This window comes from Pestalotiopsis fici (genome assembly GCF_000516985.1).
Source record: "Pestalotiopsis fici W106-1 unplaced genomic scaffold PFICI_Scf_10, whole genome shotgun sequence".
NCBI classification, from domain to species: Eukaryota; Fungi; Ascomycota; class Sordariomycetes; order Amphisphaeriales; family Sporocadaceae; genus Pestalotiopsis; species Pestalotiopsis fici.
In genome coordinates, this window is record NW_006917100.1 from 2,426,188 (window position 1) to 2,446,612 (window position 20,425).

Here is a 20,425-nt window from a genome sequence, read left to right on the forward strand (position 1 = left end):
CGCCGTCCTCCGAGCGGTCGTAAGCGTTCGGACCGATGAACCCACTATAACCAGGTCCAAGTGGGAACTACAGACCGTTAAACAGTGGGCAGATGGTACAATGCTAGCCTCCGAGGAGTTAAGTACTTCCACTTATCAGTGGCATCTCCGCAAGTTTTGACAAGGACCCTGAAACTTTTTGTGTCGAGTTTAGAAGAATCTCTTGATAAGAGCATCCATCCATCATCGGCTCTGATTATGGTGGTGGCGGACCGCCATGTGGAGAATTTAAAACTATTTGGCTTGTTGCCAAGATTGCTATACTCAGGTCTTGGTTCGGAAACAGTATACAATGCCAAGAAAGTCACAACCCGTTCCCTGCCTATAAATGAATGCATTCTTCTCGCTTTGCTATGTTTCGTCATGATGTTAAAGGTATGTATCTCTTTGTGCTGGATATTTTAATTTTGATTTTGATTATTGAAAAAAAAAAGATAGAGCGTATGCATAGCAATGTACTATGATACTCTGTCGAAACTCTAAAACTACATGATATGAATCTAAATCACGTCTACAAGTCTACAGTTTACTACTATTAGATTCGCTGCTCCCACTCTCTCCCCTCTTTGCAATATTTCGTGAAGCATCCAGTATCATGGCTACATGGTGGCTCAGCGCAACAATCTCGTTCTCTTGGTCCATAATGATAACCTCCAAATCCTTGCGCCCATTCGCAATCATCTTCGACTGAACCCTCACAAACATCCACTTGGCTCCTCCCTCAGGCAACAGCTTCTTCACGTCGAGATTGAGGGCCAGCGTCGGATACCAGTGTCTGTACAACTGCCGCTGTGAGACTGATGCACTTGCCATGGCGTCCTCGTCTTCGCTGTACGACTCGACCATGAGAGGAAACATGTCGCTGAGGAATCCGAGGCTCGTGTTGGTAAAGTTCTCTCCGCTCTTGAGCTTGATCCACTGCTCAACCACGCCCCGGTCGACCCGTCCGCTCTGCCGGACCGTGTACATGTTGGCGTTGAGCGACGCCTTGCGAAAGTCTGGCCGCGGCGACTTCCACTCGGTCCACGTGCCATCCGTGCCGTGCGCGGCCATCTTGACCAGATCGGCGGGCGGCGGTGGCGGGTCGAGCCGCCACGCCGTGGGCAGGCTCAGGCCCGACTCGAGGGCAATGTTGGCGTGCGTGAGCACCACGAGGACCTCCTTCCGGCCCTCTTGCACCAGCGTGAGCCGTACCGTCGACGTCTGGCGCCCTAGCTTGAGATCCTCGACCTGGACGACTGCCGGACCAGCCGACGTCCGCTGCACAAAGTCTGCATGTAGGGAGATGCAATCTGGCTGGTTTTGGGACTTTAGCGTTGTGAGAAAGTGCTCCCGCGCGACCGACTGCAGGACCGAGGTCACCACGCCGCCATTTGGTACTGGTACCGTCAGTCAGTTCAAGGCGCTTGAGCGGAATGCTTTGTGGGGGAGGGGGTCGGGGGGAGGGGTTTGTCTCCCACCAGATCCAATGCACCATTCATCTGTAAAGTTGACGCGATATGAATGTGAGTCAATTGCCGTGACCTTGAGTATTTGCGCAAATGAGGCCATACTGCCGTGATAAAACGCAGCTGGTTGCTGCTCTCAACAATCGCAATCGCTAGCGAGAGACCCAAAGCAACGATCAAAGTAGCACAGTTGATAATTATACAATCGTAATCATTTGGCATCACCCTGAATGAATAATCGCCCACTGGCCATTATTTAGATATTGTCTATCTACCGGTACTAGTGGACCTCGGCTAAGGACCCAAGGTGCAATGAGCACCTGGGGATCATTAATATTTTTTAGCGGCGCCGAGTCTTTTTACCCCGCAACAACCTTTGATGCACCCAGAAGCGATTTAATGATCGGTACTTGATCCGTATGTTTATTATTATTCATATATGTATATGTATATGACGGAATATTGATTATTGCATTCTTATTAGCTCACCTTGTACTTGAATGAATCTATAGAAAGCGCTTGGCCTTTCCCATGGCATAGCATCATATCTATTGTATCGTCGTTGATGTCTGCTCACGAGGATACTTTGTCTAGACCCTCCTCGTGCACTTCTCCATCCTTTGGTCGTGACAAGACGCCGACTTCAGGATCAACCACACTGTCCCCTTTCTTGGCTGCTTGGACCAAACCTGGCTGCTCGACCTTGAGACGTTCGCTGTGACAGGCGAGATTAGTAGTTTTCCTCGAAGCGTGACTGATTCGAGCGAGCTGGAATTTCATTGGGACGTGATTCCCTAGTGATGAACACGGCTAGCATAAGCATGACTTACAAGGTCTTTTCCGCGTCCCACACCCAAGGAGTGGGCGCGGCGAACAACAGGTCCATCTCTTCGAGTGTTCGCTGATTCGACTCGGGGTATAGTGCCCATACAACTGGGATTGCTAGAATGTTGCATGCACCAAAGATGTGTAGGGTATTTTCGCCGATGGCGCTGAACATGACGGGACATAACAGTGTTAGCCAACCATTGCCGATCGACCAGCCAAAGACACCCCATGCGTTTCCTTTGGCTCGAACTTGAAGAGGGAATATCTCGGCTGTTGCGCAGAGTTAGTCATGAACATGATCATGGCCCTAAAGCTACGAAGAAAGGGGAAAAAAAAAAAAAAACCTAACCTGGATAGAGCCACGGTACAGTCAACCAAGTGGCGCCAAACACAGAGGTGAATATAAACACAAACGATGCTGCTGCGGCACCATATGAGTTTGCCTTGGCCACATCGCCATCTCTAGTAGCATCTTGGCCGAGACGTGAAAAGGCACCGGCAAGGAACATGGCAATCCCTTGGCCCACGGCTCCCCAGTACAGGGTCCATCGGCGGCCGATTCGGTCCAGTGTAAAGACACAGATGAGAGTTGCAAACATGTAAAAGATATTGTTCAGTCCGCTGATCCACTGACTCTTGACCGTATCGAAACCAGCAATGCGAAATATGGTTGGGGCGTAAATGGTGACACCGGCAATACCGACCCATTCCTGGATAATCTGCAGCCAGATGACGAGTTGAACACGGCGCCCCGTATGGAGGTCCCCGGATCCAATGCCGAAGAACATGTGAAAGTACGAGTTCTTGGACGACTCCTTGGACTCTAGTTGCACAATGTTGCGGATGTCCTGGTATTCAAGCTCGGCTCGCTTGGCATCATCGCCAGTGGACCCTCGGAGACGACGTAGAATGTAGCGAGCCTCTTCGTCACGTCCGACCTTGACAAGCCAGCGCGGAGATTCGGGAAAGAACCACACAGCCGCCAGGAGGACCAAGAGAGGGATGATCTGGAAAGCAATGGGGAATCGCCATCGAATGGCAGAATTACCATTGTCAATGTATGACAGACCAAACTCCAGCCAGTAGGCCACGACGACACCAAAAATGTTTAGAGTGAACTCAATGGCAATGAACTGTCCACGGGAGGTGTGTTCAGCCGTCTCAGTCGCCCAGACGGGCACAATGGCATTGAGGATGCCGGTGCCAATGCCATTGACGGCTCGAGCTGGGAGATGAATCAGTCAGTGTCCGTCTCGGTTCTAGATAGTCCATCGGGACTCCGGCATTTCTAGTGTACTCACCGCAAATCATCCAGTCATGGTTCATGGCTGAACACTGCAGACACGCTCCAACAATGGCCCAGGCGGCTCCTACCGCAATAGTCTTTACCCTTCCAATCTTGTCGCCGATCCAGCCGCCAAACATGCAGCCGAACAAGGTTCCGAGGTAGTAGACGGAGACGATGCCTCCCTGCAGCAAACTGTCCGTGATGATTGGCTCCTCGGTGACGGGGTCGACATAGCCAAAGCCCATCAAGTCAATGTAGTCTTTCGCGTTGTTCACGCCGCCCATCATGCCCTGGTCATAGCCGAAGAAGAAGATGGACAGTGCAGCAATGCAGTTGATGGCGATGAGAAGCTGGCGCTTCTCCAGTATGTTGGCAACGTTGAAGCCCGGGAGGCGTTCCATGGTTGCGGTATCCATTGGCCCTTTTCTTATTCCCACCTGCGAAGAACCAAATCTGGCTGCCGTTGAAGCTGGTCAAGGTTTTTCTGCTTTGTCCGAAGGCACGGGCAAGAAAGGAAAACGGGCATATGCACAGGTCATGCCTGCATATATAAATACCTACCTACTTACTGACTGGCATAGGTATCCAACCTACATGGGGAATGTGTGGACACCAGGAAGGTTTGGGCCGGCTCCCTGATCACACCACCCGCCCCGAGACGAGCTTGATCGTGAAAGCAAAGATACCTACATCATGCCATGGCCCGGCAATACTGTTCGGGTATATGCCCGAGCGTGGGCCAAACTGCGTCATGCATCATCGGGGCAAAGACGAGGCATTTTCTTCTTTTCCTTCTTCTTCTTCTTCTTTGACATGTCGTCCTGCAGCAGCAGTGCAGACAAACTTACAGCTCCTTGGGTGGTTATTTTTTTTTTTTCTTAAAGCAAGTTTAGGTAGGGGCCCTTGAAGCCTTGGGGAGACTGAGCGTTGATCATGAGAGTTAGGCGCGCCAATCAAGCTGCTGGAGTGTCTGGAGTGTCTGGAGCCAGTGGGTTTACAACAGGGCACACTGGTGCTGACGACCGTGTGCAGGCCCTGTACCTAGTACTAGTTATGCGGGGTGGTTACTGGCCGTTGAGGGGAGGATGGGGGATTGGCACGGGGTGGATGGCTACTAGTAATAGGTTGTGGGGTTTTCCCCCAGTTTCCCACCATGAATTAGTGGTGATTCGTGAGGGTTGTAGATCACGCGACGAAATGGACGGCGGCGGAGGATAATGCCAAGAAATGAATGCAATTGATCCACGAGACGCGGCTATATACTCTGGATATGAGTGTGTCGAGACAGTAGCACCGATATCACACGAAGTATACCATGAAAAGACTCTGATACAATAGTGGAGACATGTCTCGTAGTATACCATCGTAGTCTGGAAATATATGAAAGAAGAACAGAGTTGACGAATGGGAGCAAGTTGTTCATCTACGGACTAAACTTTGCAGCCCAGAACTCAGTAACCTCGCTGTGGGCCCAGCGGATCTAGCCCGTTGGGTCTAACCTATCTGAATCGGACTGATGTCGCGTCATTTTCATAAATTATACAACTGCCCAAACCTCATAGCATTCTCGGTATAAGCCAACTTTGTTTCCAATACAAACAATGCCAGCCAATGTCTTGATGCACTCTTAAATTGGTACTATGTTCCGCCCATCAATTTTCCCACCGAGTACTTTACGTTACTTTAAAGTCGAATCCCACCCCCTCCCGGTCAGTTAATCCAATCACAAACATCGGATATATAAATCCAGAGTATCCTTATTCTTGAAGGTCATGCAATCAAATGTCTCGAAATATACTCGAGGTGAAAATGGAAAGTAGGCAAAAAATTTCAAAAAGAAAGAAAAGAGAAGAATTAACAAGCAAAGCCATCAGGAACCATGAATGGAGCAGCAGCAGCTCAACGCGGCCGAAAGTCGTCAGGTCGAAATATGGCACCCTGGCTATATCGAGTTCGGAGTTGCGATTGTGATCTGGTGTCCAAGGAGACCGGAGGTCCAACAGATGGAGTTCCAATCGATGATGTTTCCACTGCTTGGTGACCTGGCCTCCCCAGGGATGCGTGTCTGGGAGGGATGGCATGGCTCGCGATACCTCGCGTTCTATAAGGCTCTGCTGCCGTTGGGGTCATTGGCCTCCAGTGGCCATCGGACAATGACTCACGAGAAGCTCGAGCAGGACCCGGGAGGGCACCAGACATCTCTTGGACATGGTCCTCTGCTGCGCGAAGTCCATTTATGTCATGTCTGAAGTATGGCGTCTCTGGATCTGACTCTTGAAGCTCCAGCTCCAGCTCAGGCTCGGGCTCGGGCTCGGGCGACTCTGGCCCCCGTCTGAGATCCGGGATGAGGGGAACAGTAAACGGGTTGGGCACTCTGACATGAGCTAGCTGGTTCTCTTCATCAGGCACTTGATTCCCGATGACCTTCTCATTGAACCTGAGTGCCACCTGGGTGCGCCGCTGTTCCTCATCCGCGTTGGTCTCCTCTGCCTCGCCCGTCTCTGCTATCACTTGGCGGGTTTTGCCCCAGCCAAAATTGTCCATGTTCTTGACAGCGTATATCGTGACGCATATGTTGATGAACGGGCCAACAATTGCGAAAATGGTCAAGCCCAAAAGGAACTGGCCTCGCTCAAGCCAGTTTCGAGGCATCCATACCACCATGGTCAGATAGTACAAGAGGGGAATGATCATGACGCCGGCGAATGCCAGGATAATCCACCAGGGCTGGTCTAGAACAGAGTTAGCCACCACATCCCACCTTTTAACGCTCGATTCATCGGCAAGGACAACTTACGAAGGAAGGCGTAGATCATGCAGCCCAGGCTTGCTATGACAAAGGGGTTGAGAACCCAGGTCAGAACATTGGAGAAAGCTATGATTCTTTCCCACCAGTTGAAGCTCCACCATGGAGCCTTGGTGAAGAGCATCAAGTCATTCGAGGTGGCTCCGAGCGTCCACCGTCGCCTCTGGCTCAGAAAGACCTTGAGCGAGTGCGGAACGTCTGTGTAGGCTCTGGCCCGGAGAGCCTGCCGAGTCTGTGCCTTGGGGCTCTCCATGAGCATCAGACAGACGTGGTTGCGATCTTCCGAGGCAGTCGCACGAATGCGGCGGATCACACCATCCAAGGGCTTTGGATGATAGCCGAAAAGCTCAATGAGCACCCTGTCTCCGCACGTCTCTTCGCAGACTTTGAGAAGCTGGCAGCAGCCCGGCAAGCATGAGACCTTGTGGGTCACCACGCTCTGATGAAGGCGGCGGAGACCCTGGGCAATGGTATACTCGGCAGATTGGTAGATGGACCATAGATTCCAGTTCCCATGCTGGAAGTCAACAGCAACATAGCCGCAGACGCCCACAGTCTGAGGATAGTGGCTCTCTGTGACAAGATGCGAGATGCAGTCTGTCTCAAAGACTGTATCTGCATCCATACCAATGAGGACGTCGACTCTATCAAAGCCGGCATCGTTCTGCAGCCAGCTCGCCATGGCCTTGAAGAAGGGAGGCGAGAACACGACCTTTGGTTGCTCTGCCCGCTTGTTGAAGTGGTGCACAAATGATCGGGAGACGATGAGGCTGTCGCGCTTGCCTTGGTTCTGCTGCTTGATGATGCAGAAGAACGGCACTCCCTTGTACACGCCCGTAAGGCATTCAACATCCATTGTCTGGCCATCCCAGGCAAGATAGGCAGTGCGAATCATGAAGCGTCGGGTCTGCCTACCAACAAGAATGTCCTCGGCCAGATACTGAGCCGTCGTCTTCTCCATCCCGGGCCCACGAACCTTTCCATCGCATACAATCATGATGGCCTTCTTGTGCTGGTCAATATTGACCTGCGAGGTCAGTGAATCCAAAGATCGTGTACATTCCTCAAAGCTTTCATTGTAGCATGGCATCAAGAGAACCATGGCCTCTGGTGTGTTGGGGACAATCTTTCTCGGCTTGAAGACTTTGTTCTTTGTGCTGTAGATGATGATCATGAAAATCATGATACAGTTCAACACCAGAGGCAGAGAGATGAAGGGTAGGTAGAGGTAGTAGTATCTGGGCCAATACCAACTCGCAAAGATCAGTATGAAGCTAATTTTCTGTCAGCGATCGACCCTGGTCAGCTCTGGTCACGTTTGTACCTACTTTGCTGAAAAGTCAAACAGTGTAAGGAGTTGCTTCTGGAACCAGACCTTGCGCTTCCCTCGCTTGATGATCTTTGGGTCAACGGTGTCGGCAAGTTCCACTGCGGATTTCTCGTTGGCAAGCAAAGGGGGCAGACTGATCGGAATTGGTCCAGGCGATGACGTCGAAGCGTCTATGGACTTGGTGGCTCTGGTCACTGGATCGAATGAAGTTGGCGTTGACTCCTGACCCTGCCTTACCGTGACGGAAGGTCTTCTCAAGTGCGTGGGCGTCGAACCATGATGTGTCTGGATCTGACGGAGCAGTGGCAGTTGTGCTGCGGATGTAGCGCGATGTGTGTTCCTGTGTGTCTCGTCTGATAATGTCTGGGTGCAACTATTTTTATAGTTGCTTCGCAGTGCAGCGTGCGCAAGAGTGTCGCTGTGTTCTGGGCGTCTTTGTCGCCAAGGATCCTGGAAAGCACGATTAAAACTGTCTTCTACCTTTGTGCGCAGGGTAACTTACTGTTATCGACCGAGCTGGGACCCTTCTAAGCTCCGGCGGACTTGAAGTGTATGATCGCTCAGTCGGATCAGCAAATGGATCTTCTGACTCCGGCAAGTATGCCCTCAGGCGTCGATTGTTTGGATCCATATTGCAAAGATGACCGGCCGTCTAGATCCGTGGCAGATCAGCCTCCTTTTCTGTCGATGTCTTGTGTGTCCAAGCTCTGTACTTCTTCGGGGAGGCTATATACGCATCAAGAGCAGCACAACTTTGTAGATGAGATCGCCAAAGTCCTTCTCAAATGGCATCCTTCTAATGTTCAGTGGTGGCAATGACGATGGAGGTCGAGTGACAGCCGTTTGAAGCGCTTAGAGGTTTCGTCTGGGCTGTAGCGCTGTAGATGCGTGGAAATTGTGCGAGTGTAGGGGAATTTTGATGGACTGGCAGCAGGACAAAGAACAAGAAAGACGTAAAAAGTGCGGTGGTTGGCAAAACCATAGGGCAAGCTGGCCAACAGGACTACAAAACTGTATTTTACAGAGTCACTGCAAATGTCCCGAGTACCTACATACCAAATCCCCAACCAAGCATACCCCCTTTTTTTGCCACAAGTTGCTAACCATATCTCTGCCCAAGTACACCGTTTACATGTCATGAGTCACCTGGATGGCGTAAGCATCTTGCAATTTTCCCCACCATAATTTCTATGATGATACAAGAGGTTATGGACACAGGTGGAAACAATTCGGGAGATACTGCTTCTACATGAAACCGCAGCATCAAGTGGCAGAAGTGAAAGGTCTGATGAGGGCTCACTTATGCCACCAGCCTAGGAAACTGGGGAAGAATGCATAATATTCTCCTTGAGCTCCGCATAGTCGCCCCGTGGCAAGACTCTTCAAGGACATTGGGACCTCGTCCCTCGATTAGGGCCAAGAGTTGTGCCAACATTTAAGATTCGATAAGTTTTTAGGTGCGTCCTCCCCCCCTTTTTTTTGTCCTCCTTTCGGACCGTACTGCAGTTTGCAAGGCACCCTGATGACAGCCTGACAGGTCCCTTAAGTTTTGGAGCAGATACTGTCGCTACTAAGCAGCAGCGTGCACAGAACGCCCGATCTTGCCATTCGTCCCGGATCTTGACCAGCAGATATTGCCATCGAGGAGTAGCTATATTCAGCTGTTGTTGGAAAGACTGAGAAGGTCAAGGACTACGTTCTGTAACAATGAGGGTTTGTCCATGTCGATGGCATAACCAATGGTACCAGAAATTGGTGTGATGCAGTATGTGGTTCCTGCAACAGATACACCTAGAAGGCACATCTCTGCCAATAGGCTGAGGAGTTGTCTGATGGTAAAACTGGAGACGACCCAGCACCAATATTGTAGAAAAGCATATTCCTTTTCGGTTCCAACAGATGTCGCCACTGTGAGTCGCACGATTGTCCACTTTTAGCTTCGGCTTTCGGGGACATGTAGAGAAATGCTGGTGATTTTGACTCCTGCCAATACCATGACCTGGCTGTGATGCCACATCCGCAAAGTCTCGGTGCTTAGCCAGCACCTTCATTCGTGTTGGCGAAAGTCCATTGCCGACAAGCTCTGACATAGCAGGTCTGTAGTGGAGGCTGCTGGTTTAAAATGCAGAAGACTGCTCACCTACCAGATTGCCTCGAGGTTGTCCCGAAGGGTCTTAACCTGGCCTCCTCAGGTGGTCATTTTCAGAGAAATTGAAGCAAACTTTTCATATCAAGCTTCAAATCTCCTCGTTCTTGCCAGCAAGACTACCGGGAAAATGCATCCAGCACCTGATCTTCCGCCCATAGTCTGCTCGGCCTTGCCCGTGGGTAGCCCGAGCATGGCCAAGTCGTCTCAAGAGCTGACGCCTCCCATAACACCGCCTATTGTTGCCATTGGAAACGGTATTGGTCATGTCGATCCCCTCGCCGTCGCCCAGGCTGTCGCCCAACTCCCACAAGCGGAGGAGCCGCTGGTCGCGGTCATCGGCTGTGGCTACGTTGGCGAGCACTTGATCAGCAGCTTCTCGAAGCATTACAACGTCCTAGGGTACGATTTGTCCCAGGCTCGTCTTGAGGTTTTGCGGCAGACATACAATCAGAAGGATAGCCGCATCACCTTCACCCAGGACCCTGGCGACTTGTCGAAAGCAACTCATTTCTTGATTTCTGTTCCGACTCTTCTCTTGGAGGACAAGACCATTGATATCAGCTACATCCAGAGTGCCCTTGGTACGGTAGCAACTTTTGGGCGCAAGGGCTCTACCGTCGTTGTGGAGAGCTCGGTGGCTGTTGGCATGACCAGACAGCTTCTTGGACCTCTGGTGGACAAGAAGGGTTTCTTCGTAGGAATGTCACCCGAGGTATGTTGTGCACCATGTCGACTTGCAACATAGAAATTGTATGATGCTAATGGGAGAAAACAGAGAGTTGACCCCGGGCGCACAGAGCCTTCCACGCATAAGATCCCCAAGATTGTTTCGGGCCTCGACGATGTGGCTCCAGGCTCTCTAGAGGCAATCGTCCGTCTGTACTCATCTGTCTTTGACACCATCATTCCAGTGTCCAAGCCTGAAGTCGCAGAGATGATGAAACTCTACGAAAACTGCCAGAGAATGATGTGTATTGCCTTTGCCAACGAGATGGCTGACGCTTGCATTCCCTTTGGTGTCGATCCCTACGAAGTATGCCGGGCTGCCTCTACCAAGCCGTTTGGATACATGCCATATATGCCGAGCTTGGGAGTTGGTGGTCACTGTATCCCTGTGAACCCCTATTACCTGCTATCCAATAGTGACTTCCCATTGCTCAAAGCCTGCACGGAGAAAATGTGGCAACGACCGGTCGAAATGGGCCAGAGAGCACTACGACTCCTCTTTGGCCCGGACAATGAGGGAACCTATCCTCTGTCCACTGTGAAGCGAACAGATTCGGGTGTTGACATGTCTCACGATGAGATGGTGGCGGATGGGGCGCTGGCCAAATGCGGCGTCGGCTTGACTGGAGGCTTGATGAGCCTTCCCGAGACCATGAGCGGCGCAACGACCTTCAAGCCACGTGCCCGGGTTCTCGTGGTTGGTATGGGCTTTAAAGCAGGACAGAGCGTCTTGAGCAACTCTCCCGGACAGAAACTTGCCCAATTCCTTGCTGAGTCCGGCCGCGTGGACGTCATGTTTGCGGACCCGTTGGTGAAGCAGGAAGCCATACCCCTAATCCCGCGTCTGCCTGATGAGTTCTGGAAAAAAGATACCCTCGAGGGATTTGATATGATCATTGTGGCCGTCAAGCAACACGGACTTGACCTCAGCGTCCTCCAGATACTGCAAGATGTCAATGTAGCAATATGGTGTCCATAACGGCACCAATGGGGTATCATACCAGGTCGCGAAGAAGGGAGACGCGACACCGGTTCAGCTTTCCAGCCGGATGTGATGACGGATAAATCGAGAAGGGCGTAAGGGAAGGATATTCATTTCTCATTTGTAATTTCATGGATTTTCTACTCGGCCAGAGTAATCTTGTAACTCACAATCCATCACCATCACTCATTTATCAAGTAGAACGAAGAGTAAATAAAACCTATCGTGAGTAATAGCAACGGGATAGATACACTTGTCAGTGCAAAAATAAAACATGATCATTATATGCACAATGACTCGCACATTTCGTTCCAAACTTAGATCTACTATTCCAGAAACACGAGGTCCGAGACGCAATACTAATACGTTTGAAACACGCTAAATGCTGTGCTATGTTCGCTGGTCATTCAAGTTAGTTGTTTAACATTCGATTGATCCAAAGGTCCCGGGCCTGCATGTACCTACAAGAAGAAAAAGCCTTGGTCGGGTATCTAGCAGGTAGGCAAGGGCGATGATATATGGTCACTCCTAACACCTATGTATGTACCGTGCATCATGTGCTAAAACTAATCTCCTCCAGGTCAAATCATCCAACCTTGAATCCATATCCGAACAATCAACATTCTGACCTCTCGAGCATACATATTATATCATCTCTTGAGCACCCCGCTAGATCCGTTTCTTCCATATTCATCTCTCCACTGATCACTTCTTGTCCACATGTTATGAGAATCATGGCTACTCCTCAATTTGTCAATGCTGTCTATTATCCGTGCTGGCGCATCTACAAAGGCCATGCTCCGTCGGCTCTACAGCAAGACGCCATCTCTCATGTCTACTATGCCTTTGTGCGCGTGAACCAAGACGGGACACTACGTCTGTTGGATGAATATGCCGACTGCTGCATCGAAGCTGACGGAGAAAAGGGTTGTCTCGCAGCCCTCGTCAAGCTCAAAACCCAGATACCCGGTCTGAAGACGATTGTATCGATTGGCGGTGGAAGTGGCAGTGCCGAGTTTCCCGCCATGGCCGCCAACCCCGTTGCTCGATCGACCTTTGCCAGTAGCTGTCGGGAATTCTGCGAGAAATGGAAAATGGATGGTGTCGATATCGACTGGGAGCATCCCGAAACCCCCCACGACGGTGCCAATTTCGTGGCCATGTTGAGCGAGTTGCGCAGAGCACTTCCGTCGCCGTGGTTCCTCCTGAGCACAGCTCTTCCGGTAGGCCAGTACTGCCTCAAGAATATTGACCTCGACTTGGCCGGGCAACTTCTCGATTATCTCAATTTGATGGGCTATGACTTTAATGGTCCCTGGACAGATGTCAGCGGCCATCACGCTCAGCTTCTACCGCCGCCAGGGCCAGTAGAGAGCATCTACCCCAGGCTAAGAACCTCCTGCCACGGCGGTGTCGACTACATCTTGTCACGCGGCTTTCCCGCCAGAAAGCTTATTCTCGGAATACCCCTCTATGTTCGGACGTTCGAGGGCGCTCACGGCATTGGCCAACCTTTCAAAAAGGCACACGAAATGGATTACAACGAGGTGCCACAGGAATGGATCACGTGTGCCAGTGTAGATCATCACTGTGGCGCTGCCAGCTATGCTGATACAGGATCGGGAGGCAAGGGATTCGCAAGCTTTGATGTGCCTGCCACTGTTCAAATAAAGGCAGAATATGTACGGCGAACGGGGCTTGGTGGGCTATTCTACTGGACGGGCGTCGGTGATGTGAAGGGCCCTGACAGCCTCGTCCGCACGGGATACCGCGCATTGCATGGTGTACCTAGACCCTACTATCAGGCGCAGCGGAAGTAGTTCCAAGCACGTAATGAGCACCTTCAGGGCACATCAGTCCTAGAAGATTTGAATTGTCCAGAAACACACTAGTAAAAATTTCTCCCTTTGGACATTGATAAGTAAACCTGAAGGTTCGTCACTGGGCAGGACAGCCTATCCTTAAAGTTTCGACTTTGCCTCGGAGAAGACTGTGCACAGTGAATGCTCCGGCGACCATGAAAGTCTTGTTGCAATGTAAGTATATCGTAAATGTAGGTGTGTTATTGACGTGTATATGTGCACCTATGGCACCTAATGTAGAGCACTTCTTGAGTACGGTGGTGGTGGTGGTGGTAGCGCCACCTATGTAAGGTAGGCGCTAGGAATGTAAAGTACACATGCATTGATGATAGTGGGGATACCAGACAGCTCGAGGACGAGACCTGGAGCTTGGGGCAGCGTCCAGCGCGTGCCTTAGCTAATCCGGGATCCCCCCTCCGCGTCTTTCCAAACACCTCTGAAAAAAATCCCCCCCTCCAAATCTCGCAACAACTGTCACTGCTGCAGCTGCCGACAGCTGATTTGCCGCATCAGTTCCAACGCGATTCCATCCAACTGTCTGACAGCCGACGACGACATCATCGCCATGTCAGCCGCCAGAGGAGGCATCATTCAACCGCCGCGAGGTCGTCCCTCAAAGGTGACAAAACCCGCCGCCACACCTCGTCGTCCCGCTGCTCGTCGCGCCGGACTTCAGGACACCGTCCCTAACCAAGACCCGGACCTCGAGCCGCACCATGAGCATGAGCACGAGCATGAACATGAGCACGAGCACGAGCACGAGCACGAGCACGAGCATGATCCCGAACAAGATCACAGCCATGAGCACGACCTAGGCCCAGGGCCTGACGAGCTTGACCAGCAGCAGCACCATGATCATCACGGCGATTTCGATCCAGAGGCTGCCGCTGCTGCCGCCGCCGCCGCTGCCCAGCACTCTGCCGCCCAGCAACAACAGCAGCAACAGCAGATGGACCTTAGCACTGCCGCCAGCATCCTGGCCAGCAGCGGTGCAGGTCCCATGGGCGTAAACCCTCATGAACATCCAGACTTTGACCAGATGGGCCAGCACGATGGCACCGACGATTTATCCCACACCACCGAGAGTCTAGCTCTTCAGTCAGGATACCAGAACGTCATCGTGGAAAGTGCGTTGGCGAAGCGGCTGGCACGGGAGCCGGGCATGCGGCTGGCACAGCAGAGGCGACCAGAGCAGCAACTTAACCTGCAAAGACGCAGTAATGTTGAAGCCTTATTTGCTCACATTGCTGGCGAGTCGGCACCGGTTCCCTGCAAGAACTGTCACAAGGGCCACGGACCGTGGACGACTTGCGTGATCGTGGATGGTCAGATGTGTGGTAGTTGTGCCAACTGTTGGTTCAATGCTTCGGGAGCCAGATGTTCATTCCATGGTAAGAAAACTGATGCTGTCATCCACAGTCCAACATGCCTGGCTAACACGTTGTGTGTTCCACAGAAACTCGCAACCCGGCCGCTCACGCAGGAACAGTGATGGGCGATGCGGCTTTCAACAATCTAGCTATCCCCTCTGCTGCTCTTGGGGGTTTCAATTACGTATCTGGGCCTGCTTCGGCTGATCCTGTTGTGAAATACACCATTGAGCGCGCCATGGCCGACATCCGTGCCGCAGACAAGAGGACTCGCCAAATGCTGATGATCGAGGCAGCAGCCAAACAGCTAGCTTTCCAAATTGTTGCATATGAAGAGACACTTCATGAGGAACAAGTCCATGAACAACATGCTCAAGTTCAAGCTCAAGCGCAGGGCCACCCCCCGCCTCCGGAAGCCATAAGTAAGTGATCCCGTACTGATCGTTCAGAAATTACCCCGTGTACTGCCCCACTACTGGCAATTGTTAATGGAGTCTCTCGGCCCTCTATTCATTCATTGTTATTTTATCCACAGCAAACAGATACTGATATCATGTTAGTGGAAGAGCCCGACGCTCCTTAGGACGAGGAGCTGAGCAACTTTGCAGAAATTTGGGCTGAATGACCTTGACGGCGCTCCACCAAAACCTCAAATATAGTGAGCTCACTACGATCATGATTGCTACCAGTGACTTGACGGAAGCCGGGGAAGGAGTTCGGGGTATACTCTTATGAACAAAAATTTCTTTCGACGAGCTCTTCTCGAGACATGTCACCTGGTTGTGCACAATTAATCTCGGATTCGGTTGCGTCAAAAAGTCATAAAAGGGGCGGAATACCACGGTGTACCTAGTAGAGAAAAGCAAAAGAAGAGGAAAAGACAGGCACCTCTATTTGGTACTTGAAATTCAAATACCGTTTTTGCTCGTGGCACTTTAATAATGGATCAGTTTATGTTGATTTGACCTCTTCACCACGATGAAACGTGCTATGCCTCCTTCGTAGACGCAATAAGTACTTGGAAATGGTTTCAATAAAGATTCAAGCCAACGCAGCCATTCAAGATTAGAACCATTGAAAGGGTTTCCCAATTATTTTGTATTCTAGAAGAAAGCTTACATGGACTGTGTCTGAATATATATCCTACATCATCACACAACAAGCCTTCTCCAGCTTGACAAGCATCTTCTTGACAATCTTCTCAGCAATATCGCCATCCTCTTGTTGCTGCTGCTGGCCACCATGTTGTTGTTGTGGCTGTTGGTGTTGCTGCTGACTACCAGGGTACTGACTCTGCCCACCATGGTGTTGCTGACCACTGTGGTGCGGTTGCGACTGTTGATGTCCGCCAGCGTAAGAGCCACCACCCTGGTGTCCGGAAGGCTGGGAGGGGGGCGGCGGCGACGCGGCACTGCCGCCCTGGAGGTTGACGTAGATGCGGCCGGCGTTCTCCTCGGTGGAGTACTGAAGGCCGAGCTCCTGGCAGACACGCTCGACGCGGGGCTTGATCTTTTGAACGTGGTTTGCCGAGTGGTTGCCCTTGCCGACAATGACGTGCAGATGCGTCTGGCCGTGCTGCTGGGCGTAGCGGATGCGCTGCTCGAGTATGTCCTCGGCCTCCTCGACAAACTGGCCGTGCAGGTCAATGGTGTCGTCGGCAACGCGCCCGGTCGCGTTGTTCTCCCGGAAGATGTAGTCCGACGCCTGCTTGTTGTACTCGTCCATCTTGGCCGCGTGTCGCTTGCCCTCGTTGCTCAGCTCCTTGGCTTCGGCGCCGTCGCCGCGCTCGTATGCCTTGTGGGACTATACATGATGCCGCCGCCTTCTGTCAGGGGTTTTTTGCCTTTGGAGCAGAGGAGGCAGCGAGGCCCTTGCCGTATATGAACATTGGAATACATACCCTATCGAAACAGTCATTGCGCTTCTTGGCCTCCTCACGCGCGAGGTCGCGCAGCCGGTCATACTCGGCCTCGGCATCGTTGTTCGCGCTGTGATTGAAGGCTATATGACATCAGTTGACGTCAGTGGAAGTCTCTATGCGGTATGTATTGGGCATCATCAGAACATGCCAGGCGGCGGTGCAATTCGAAGACCCGACGGGCAGGTAAATAGACACAAACACCATCATCATGACCAGCTCGAGCTCTTTGTTGGAGGGTTGCGGTTTTGTGGGGGAAGCGGCTGCACGGGTGGTACAGCTCGGAGCTACCCCCAAGGTGCCGGCACGCGCTTTCATCATCCACCCAAAAATACGGGAATCTGGGGGGATCTGATAGAAGGAAGGGGGTGGAAACGAGATCGAGACCCTTCCTGCAGGTGCAACATACCTTTTCCGCCTAGGCGCGTCAGTGGAATCGCGTTCGACATTGTGATAATCCCGTCAAAAGGCAGTTGGGCGGCTGACTGGCTGACTCTTGACTCTGGAAATGTGATCGGATTTGAGGTGACGTAGTAGTCAGTGGTAGGAATGGGTTGAACACGCTCCTGGTTGCCAGCACGAGCAATCTCAACAGCAAGCAGCCTGATCAACAAAGCGGATACTTGCGCATTGTCCAGGCGGAATTTACACCACACATACACAGACACACACACACACACATACACACACACACGATTCTCTCTCTCTCTGCTGCGTTAAAAGACGGTAGTATCAATTGCCTAGTAGCTGCTGGCCGAGGGGTACGAGTTCCGAGAGGGAAACCATTGGTCTGGGCCCGTCTGTGATCTCCCATTTCCCATCTCCCATCTCCAGTCAGTCCAAGCCACTTCTGTTCTGAGCTGATTGCTCATGTGTAGAGACGGATGAGCACCGACGGACGAGGGAGCCCCATGTGGGATGGTATAGGAGGCTGGAGGTAAGTAAAAATGCAGCTAACCACGTCAAGCTCGCATGTATAATAGCTGAGGTGTTAGCAGCTGCGCTATGCTACATACGCCACGACTCGAAATTTCGCATGAGCGCTGCGGCTAGCGTACCGAGTCAACAACATTACCCAGCCTGCCAGTTTGGAGGGGGAAAAAAAAAGGAAGAAGATAAAGAAAAGAGAGAAAAAAAAAAGTTGTTGTTGGGAATAATCCGGCAGCGGCATTGGCTCTTGACCTCGCGAAAGCGGTACCTAGGTACTAGTCTCGACTGCCTACCAATTGATCTACTTACACTTACAGGTAGGTACGCTGCGCTACCGCAAATTTTAGATCACTGGCTCGTTGTATGAACGCCACGCTGCATCGGTCTCTATCGATCTACTCCCTTCGTGCTGGCTCTACATTTAGTCTGCAACTACTCCCGCCAAAGTTGTACGTAGTAGGGAGAAGAACTTTTCAAGGTGGCGCGGCCGTGTCAGCTCCAGGACCTTGGGGAATGCCAACCGTGACTGGTCCGTTCTCTTCTAGAAGCACTCGAGTCAGACTTGAGACGCCTGGAAGGATTTCGGTTCTTAAACGGTATGCCCGTATAGATTATACTGATGCTCGGCTGCGCATGCTGAAACATGCTACATGACAGCCGGTCATCTAGAAGCTTGCGTAGAACCAGGGACGATGATGCTTTTTTTTGTATACTTCGGAATATGTTCCTCGCGTGGTGGGCACGCTAGTGTATATTTGGGCAGAACAGGAGGACAAGATTGAAAAGGAGTCGGGCACTATGTCATGGCCAGTCTTCCTAGAGTTCCAAAAAGATATTATTGTGAACCACGTGGCCTTGTAGCTAGAGTGTGTGTGCTGATAATGCCCTAGAGAATAAATGTCTTTGTGAACTTGGCAGAACCGTGAAGTTGTGATCAATTGCTGTCTGTTTTCTCCCTCCCTCTCTCTCTCTCCCTCTCTTTTGTTGAAGTGTTGGCAGGGCTTTCGGTCGTTATGCGAACTTCAACAGCCACCATTGATGCTAAAATTATCTAATGGCTATCAAGGTAAACCCCTTCCTTGTCGAAGACCGTGTCATTGTTGACAAGGTCATGGACTCTTGGGCGTCAAGGCCATGCTCTTCGTACCTTTGCCTTGCCACCCCGGCTGCAAGCTTTGCATGCGTCTCGAGACAATTACATGATTGCCTGCAATGTGCTTGCAGCGTACATAGGCATAGGTAGGTAGTGCACATGAGAAGATTCATCCGGCATGTTTCCATCGGTCCGCTCCAGACAGGTTAGATTTGCCATGTGGCAAGCCTGCCGGTCCCTCAGATCTTAGTGTATGTCATGTAGTGTCATCAGTAGGGCCATTTCCAATGTTAGGCATTTGCGCAGGCAGGCCATATGGGTTGGTGTGGAGCTCGATAAGGGTCATCTCAAAGCCAAACCGCCAGGACTGCCAGCAGCTTGGTTGGCCGCGAGTCAGCCCAAGATTCTCCCCGTATAGTCGAAATTGCAGATCAGGTGATCAGCACAGCTGCAGAAGAAGACGAGGGCATGATTTTCTTCTAGAAGAAGTGGTCGCAGCAGATCCTTTTCACGGGGAATACCGTTTCAAGTTTTCCTTGTCAGAAAACGGCGACAACAAGGATGGCAGTTTCGATAACGACGACATTATGATTACTTGGTTGGAGATGAGACGCCTTCAAGGCTCGCATCTCAAAGTGTTCATTGGAGGAACAGCACAGCTCCTCACGTATACTAGTAGCGTATTCGCCTCAGAGCCATATCCGGAATAGTGTCAGGGGCACGGAGTCTTGTATGCTTCATCTGATGCAGATCTTGAGAGGGAAAAGGAAAAGTGGATAGGACCATTACCAACACTAGGCCAATGACCAGCGGTGGGTCTTTGCGCACTGAGAACCGCATATACCGAACATGTTCGGCTAATCTTGGAAATGTTTCAGCATTTTGGAGTATTTGCAGTATCCGTACCCTTTACTGGACACCCTGACGTATAGCACAAATTCCATCTGTTGATGACAAGTCTGACTTCTTTCTCGGAAGAGTGGGACAATGTGGCTGTTGTTCATGTCACTGCAGCAAAAGGGCCGTCACTGCACCCGGCACAAGCGTGTGCGCGGACTTCCAAAGCTTTCCGAGAAAGTCCCAACGGTCGTCAAGTTGAAATTGGCAATCAAGGGAATAGGCGCGGCGCCCTGGAGAGATGGGAAGAGGTTGAATTAGTGTGAATAACACGCCAAAGTAGTGTATTGCGCTGTCGAGCCGGCAGATCACAGTCTGGGTAGCTTGATGTAGAGCAACGCCCTGCCAAGTAATACAGGTACGGAATAATGGAAGCGCATACTACACAACCGACTACAGGGAGTAAACCGCGGCAAGCAAAGAGTATAGTGTGTGTATATGTGTGTGTATGTGTCGGTATAGTAGTCTGATTGATATGCAGAAGGCTGGTCATGAGCCGGCAAGCATCCGTAGGTCGGTAATACCACTAGTGATGAGCGAATTGGCTTCATGTCGCAGAAGTCCTTCTATTGTCGATCCTTGGGCGGAGTCATGATTGTAGGTGGGGTTGAATCAATGCAGGTCAGAAACAAGCAGCAGGGCAGCAGAGGGATGCAAACCCGATCCAGTGGGGCCCACCACTCAGCAGCACAACACAACAGTCAGCTGGACCAGCCCACTGGCTGCTGTCTTGCAGTTTTGCATTGTCGGTAATCTGCC

General features: G+C 51.4%; 7 protein-coding genes across 7 annotated transcripts; 3 read left to right on the forward strand and 4 right to left on the reverse strand.

Annotated features, from left to right (window-relative positions):
- Positions 1-558: 558 nt before the first annotated feature.
- PFICI_12980 (uncharacterized protein) lies at positions 559-1,590 on the reverse strand (the record flags this gene model as incomplete). Its single annotated transcript, XM_007841561.1, has 2 exons — positions 559-1,418; positions 1,500-1,590. 2 exons carry the CDS (start codon positions 1,588-1,590, stop codon positions 559-561), a joined length of 951 nt encoding a protein of 316 aa, XP_007839752.1.
- Positions 1,591-2,060: 470 nt separating this feature from the next.
- On the reverse strand, positions 2,061-4,004 carry PFICI_12981 (uncharacterized protein; the record flags this gene model as incomplete). Its single annotated transcript, XM_007841562.1, has 4 exons — positions 2,061-2,202; positions 2,318-2,585; positions 2,665-3,540; positions 3,617-4,004. The coding sequence occupies 4 exons, from the start codon at positions 4,002-4,004 to the stop codon at positions 2,061-2,063; spliced, it is 1,674 nt and encodes a 557-aa protein (XP_007839753.1).
- Positions 4,005-5,502: 1,498 nt separating this feature from the next.
- Positions 5,503-8,370, reverse strand: PFICI_12982 (uncharacterized protein; the record flags this gene model as incomplete). Its single annotated transcript, XM_007841563.1, has 5 exons — positions 5,503-6,335; positions 6,401-7,683; positions 7,738-7,933; positions 7,977-8,112; positions 8,242-8,370. The coding sequence occupies 5 exons, from the start codon at positions 8,368-8,370 to the stop codon at positions 5,503-5,505; spliced, it is 2,577 nt and encodes an 858-aa protein (XP_007839754.1).
- Positions 8,371-10,015: 1,645 nt separating this feature from the next.
- Positions 10,016-11,593, forward strand: PFICI_12983 (uncharacterized protein; the record flags this gene model as incomplete). The annotated part of the gene is made up of 2 exons (XM_007841564.1): positions 10,016-10,600; positions 10,664-11,593. 2 exons carry the CDS (start codon positions 10,016-10,018, stop codon positions 11,591-11,593), a joined length of 1,515 nt encoding a protein of 504 aa, XP_007839755.1.
- A 737-nt stretch (positions 11,594-12,330) lies between these two features.
- PFICI_12984 (uncharacterized protein) lies at positions 12,331-13,416 on the forward strand (the record flags this gene model as incomplete). Its single annotated transcript, XM_007841565.1, has 1 exon — positions 12,331-13,416. The coding sequence occupies one exon, from the start codon at positions 12,331-12,333 to the stop codon at positions 13,414-13,416; it is 1,086 nt and encodes a 361-aa protein (XP_007839756.1).
- A 607-nt stretch (positions 13,417-14,023) lies between these two features.
- PFICI_12985 (uncharacterized protein) lies at positions 14,024-15,411 on the forward strand (the record flags this gene model as incomplete). The annotated part of the gene is made up of 3 exons (XM_007841566.1): positions 14,024-14,849; positions 14,915-15,250; positions 15,389-15,411. 3 exons carry the CDS (start codon positions 14,024-14,026, stop codon positions 15,409-15,411), a joined length of 1,185 nt encoding a protein of 394 aa, XP_007839757.1.
- Positions 15,412-15,971: 560 nt separating this feature from the next.
- PFICI_12986 (uncharacterized protein) lies at positions 15,972-17,195 on the reverse strand (the record flags this gene model as incomplete). The annotated part of the gene is made up of 3 exons (XM_007841567.1): positions 15,972-16,631; positions 16,729-16,829; positions 17,156-17,195. 3 exons carry the CDS (start codon positions 17,193-17,195, stop codon positions 15,972-15,974), a joined length of 801 nt encoding a protein of 266 aa, XP_007839758.1.
- Positions 17,196-20,425: the final 3,230 nt, after the last annotated feature.